Genomic DNA, 4,767 nt, shown 5'->3' with positions numbered 1-4,767 from the left:
TCCGTAATGAGACTTTAAATTCAGATGCGTAATGGAAACAGACTGATAGCCTCCCTAATAAAGTGTCCTACACAGCTTTTTATAGCTTCAGTGGTTTATAAACCCTGTCTATGGTTTTCCACTTTTAAAATTAAAAAATTAAAAGAAAAAACTCATTTGTGGTAAAGAATAATTTTTGGAGCAATTTTTCTTAGATAATGCTATGAAAACCATGTAGTGGGGCCAAAGACCTAGTTTACCTACCAACAGTGTGACTTATATAATCCATAAGAAAACCACCTAAATATATAATATTTGACTCACAGGATTTATACTTGTCATAAGTTAAGTAGCAAGATTTAACATTTTATTTTTCCCTGCTGAAAAGAGGCATCTTAAATTTCATAAAATGCTTCAGAGAGCTTACAAAGGTGCAAAGACTACAGAACACCTGAGAGGCAGGTATTAATATTTATCAAAATTTAGAATTTCTTTGTAAAAATCCTTTTAATTTAAATACCTTAAGACATGTTTTTTAACTTAATTTTTAATTTTATTATTATTATTATTTTTAATGCTTACTGGTTTACTGTAAAGAATGCAACTCAGAAACAGCCAAAGGGAAGGAGTATATAGGGCAAGATATGGAGATGGGAATGCCACAGAGGTTCTATGCATCCTCCAGGTGCCCCACCTTCCTAGCAATTTGATCCACTCACCAACTTGGAAGTGCTCCCAACCTGTCTTTTTAGTTTAGTGGTTTTTTTTTTAATTTTTAAATTTTTTTATTTTATTATGTTAGTCACCATACAGTACACCATTAGTTTTAGTTTCAAGATTCATTGTTTATGTATCACACCCAGTGCTCCATGTAATGCATGCCTTTCTTAATACCCACCACTATGCTCACCCATCCCCCCACCTCCTTCCCCTCTAAAACCCTCAATTTGTTTCTCAGAGTCCATAGTCTCTCATGGTTCATCTCCCCCTCTGATTTCCACCCCCTTCGCTTTTCCTTTCTTTCTTCTAATGTCCTCCACATTATTTCTTATGTTCCACAAGTAAGTGAAACCATATGATAATTGACTTTCTCTGCTTGACGTACTTCATTCAGCATAATCTCCTCCAGTCCCGTCCATGTTGATCCAATAGTTGAGTATTCATCTTTTTTTTTTAATTTCTTTTCAGTGTTCCAGAATTCATTGTTTATGGACCACACCCAGTATTCATCCTTTCTGATGGCTGAGTAATATTCCATTGTGTATATGAACTACATTTTCTTTATCCATTCATCTGTTGAAGGGCATCTCGGCTTTTTCCACAGTTTGGTTATATGTAATAAATACTCATACTGTTTGCTTTTTCTGATGATTTAATCTTTCTGATCTATCTGGATAACCATTTCACTTACCCCTAAACTTTGGGTTTTTCATCCAGGAAAGGGAGATAATAATGATATTTCATAGGAGAAATAAGTAAAATACTCCAAAATGAGCAGCTAAGATAATTTAGCTTGACTTAACAAGCACTTAAGCAGTAAGAGACTACATTCAACCAACCTGACTGACCTCAGAATCAGAATTCATAAGCCTCACACTGAGATATAGATGTGCTGTCTTTCAATCTGTAATATATACAGTCTAGCCCAGGGAGGTTTTCCTGACTTTCTTATGAGGAGAAAAGCTAACAAATGCTGTGAAAGTCACAGCCCATTAAAGACTGGAACTTAATTATGCAATTACAGAATTACAGAATGCTTCTCCTCCAACATTCCTTACCACCATACCAACAGGACTCCAGACTAATAACAGGGGATTATAATTGAAAAAGTTGAAAGATGCAGACTCTATTTCATGCTGAGCTTTTAGGGAAGCCCCAAGACAAGAGCAGCATCAACAAACAAACAAAAAAAGGACACTAGAGGCATTTGAAGCCTCTGGCACCTATGGCTGCAACAAACATTAAACATACTCCAACCTCTAGCCTAGTTAACCTGCCAGTTCATTTATTTTTCAGCTTGATCACAAGTTCTGGTTTTAAATAATTGCAGAGTCCTGAGCTGTCTCACTGATTAAAGAAGTATTAGTGGGGCAGAAAATCAAGACAAGAGCTCAGGGAAATCTCCCCAAAGTAGCCAGTTTCCCCTGAAGTCAGAGAAAAATGGACAGAGAGAAGGTTCCAGGGAAGCACAGGACGTAAGTTTATTCTTTCTGTTCTCTCTGTGAAATTGCCCTTAGGAATTGTACTTTGGGATTGAGGTCTTAGTCCTATTGTAAATCCTTTGTTACCCTGTTCAGCTTCCTGAAATAACCACCCATGTGTTTTGTCTCCTTTGGAAAACTAAGAACCAGAGGCTTGATTATAATCCATTCAAGTGAGTTAAAACTGGCTGAGATGCTGTATCAACAACTGTATTTTTTTCTTCTTGACTCTGTTTTTGTCCCTGTCACCATCTTTAACTCAAGTATTAAAACTGTTTTGACTCAAACTCTTTCCCTGTCTTGGGCTTAGTTCCTCTCTACAGGTCTTTCTTGGAGAAGAAGAAAGGGAGAGATGGATGTTATCTTGGAGGACCAAATCAGGGGAAAAGAGGGTGAAAAGGAGAATGGAAGCAAAATTGTGTTGAGGGCAGAGAAGGAACCAACAATGGAAGGCTGTCTCAGGAACCAAGACACGTTATCACAAGTTCAGTGTACATTCCTCATTGATGACCCTTTCCTGACCTGACTCCACCCCTGAGGGACACAGCTCAGCCTTGACCAATGACTTCAAAGAACTAGGAGGAACAAGGGGCCAGAAGGTCAGCAGTAAAGAATAAAAGGTGACAGCTTCCAGCAACAGCGCATACCTGCTTCTCTCTCTGACCACCTGTACGCTCCCAGACCTGACATCATGGTGCATTTTAGTGCTGAGGAGAAGGCTGCTATCACTGGCCTATGGGGCAAAGTGCATGTGGAAGAGGCTGGAGGCGAGGCCCTTGGCAGGTAGGCACTGGGTTTCAAGGCATGGGAAAGAGTGGTGAATATGAGCCTGGCCAACTGACTGGGAAATGCTTCAGGATTTCTGAAAGTCTCTAATTTCCTATCACACAGGCTCCTGGTTGTTTACCCCTGGACCCAGAGGTTCTTTGACAACTTCGGCAACCTGTCCTCTGCCTCTGCCATCATGGGTAACCCCAAGGTCAAGGCCCATGGCAAGAAGGTGTTGACTTCTTTTGGAGATGCTATTAAGAACATGGACAATCTCAAGGGCACCTTTGCTAAGCTGAGTGAGCTGCACTGTGACAAGCTACATGTGGATCCTGAGAACTTTAGGGTGAGTCAGGAAGTGTTCATGTGCTCTTGTATTACTTTTCACTTTGATATAGTAAAACAAGTCAAGTCTTTGATTGGAATGACTAACAAAAATTTCAGAAAATTATGGGTCCAACTTAGTGTTAGAAGAACAGACCTCCAATGGGCATAACCAGGACCACCTTGATTCAAGACTGGTGACAATAAAGGGCTATTAGCTGCCAGAGTTTGCTTAAAACTTTTCAAGAACTTTTGTCTGAACTGGAAGTGTTCATCCTAGAGAATAACATCAGAGAATAGCAGACTTGTTCAAGGAGGAATGGAATTTGGTGTTTGGTAGATAAAGGCCCCATCTCAAGAAAGGAGAAATGTCTTATTTTATGTGGGTCCTGATGACAAAAGTTGAGGGAAAGATTTGGGGGGGAAAGTTTTAGACAGACTGTCTCAAAGAAATATACAACAAGTTCTCTAAAATATATTAAATTACCTGTCAATATTGTTACCAAATGGAGGCTTGCTCCTGCAATGATTGGAGACTTTAAATAAACTCAGTCTGGGAACCCATGCAGCCCTAAAATCCCATTATTACCGGAATTAGCCAATTGGTAGATAAGAGAGGGAGGGAGAGAGAGATATAAATAAAAATGGTGGCGTGGGAGAGAGGATGGGAATCTAGGGAGGCAAGGAGTTAAATGGAAAGCTCACACTCATTACATTGAATTTAGGGACTAGCTTATCTGGACTTTTTGTAGGCACACCCCTTGGAGCAGTTTAAGGTGTGGGGTTGGCAGGGAGTGTAGGTATTGAGCCACTTTTTATGTAATTGTTTTTGAGAACTTCTACTCAACATGCCTATTTGTCATTTGTCTTTCACTTAACAGCTCCTGGGCAACGTACTGGTGATCATTCTGGCTTCTCATTTTGGCAAGGAGTTCACCCCTGAGGTGCAGGCCGCTTGGCAGAAGCTGGTGGCTGGTGTTGCCACTGCTCTGGCCCACAAGTACCATTGAGTCCTCTTTTCAGTTCAGCAGTACCCTTCTGTGCCCCCAGTGTTCTCCTGCATATGGGGATTCAGGTTTGGCCTTGAAAGCACAGCTTCCATTTAATAAAGCTCATTCTATTCCATAATCAGAAATTAATGTTATGTCTTCTCCATCTTTCACTCTTGTGTTAAAGGAGAGAAATTTCATTGGCTGAGGGGTGGGAAGAGACAGAAGAAATAAGAGCTCCTTTGGGAAGACAGACATTATGGGAGAATTCTAGAGGATCTGGGTGGATGCTAGAATTCAGAAGAAGTTTTCTGGGTTGGGGAGAGGGTTAGTCAAATGTCAGGAACTTACAGGGCAGTGTGGCAAAAAGTTACTGTAGATGGGGAAGGAAGGAGGTGCTAAGAATTACCTCAGATTTGTGGTACATGTCTCAGTTTTAAAACCGTTGCAGGGACCTAAGGTCTAGGCTAGAGTTGCTTTTTCAATTTGCTTTAGTGTACATACTG

At 40.3% G+C, this 4,767-nt stretch overlaps 1 protein-coding gene across 1 annotated transcript; it reads left to right on the top strand.

Annotated features, from left to right (window-relative positions):
* The first annotated feature begins 2,743 nt into the window (after positions 1-2,743).
* On the top strand, positions 2,744-4,411 carry HBE1 (hemoglobin subunit epsilon 1). Its single transcript, XM_032853631.1, has 3 exons — positions 2,744-2,963; positions 3,072-3,294; positions 4,154-4,411. Exons 1-3 carry the CDS (start codon positions 2,872-2,874, stop codon positions 4,280-4,282), a joined length of 444 nt encoding a protein of 147 aa, XP_032709522.1. The 5' UTR covers positions 2,744-2,871; the 3' UTR covers positions 4,283-4,411.
* Positions 4,412-4,767: the final 356 nt, after the last annotated feature.

Source organism: Lontra canadensis, unplaced genomic scaffold, assembly GCF_010015895.1.
Source record: "Lontra canadensis isolate GAN:19392208 unplaced genomic scaffold, GSC_riverotter_1.0 scaffold7, whole genome shotgun sequence".
In the NCBI taxonomy this organism is placed as follows: Eukaryota; Metazoa; Chordata; class Mammalia; order Carnivora; family Mustelidae; genus Lontra; species Lontra canadensis.
This window is presented reverse-complemented; position numbering and strand designations above follow the sequence as displayed.

Coding starts and splice junctions, on each gene's coding strand:
- HBE1 (XM_032853631.1), top strand. CDS start 2,872: ATGGTGCATTTTAGTGCTGAGGAGAAGGCTGCTATCACTGGCCTATGG. Junction 2,964..3,071: donor GGAGGCGAGGCCCTTGGCAG/GTAGGCACTGGG, acceptor CCTATCACACAG/GCTCCTGGTTGTTTACCCCT. Junction 3,295..4,153: donor TGGATCCTGAGAACTTTAGG/GTGAGTCAGGAA, acceptor TTCACTTAACAG/CTCCTGGGCAACGTACTGGT.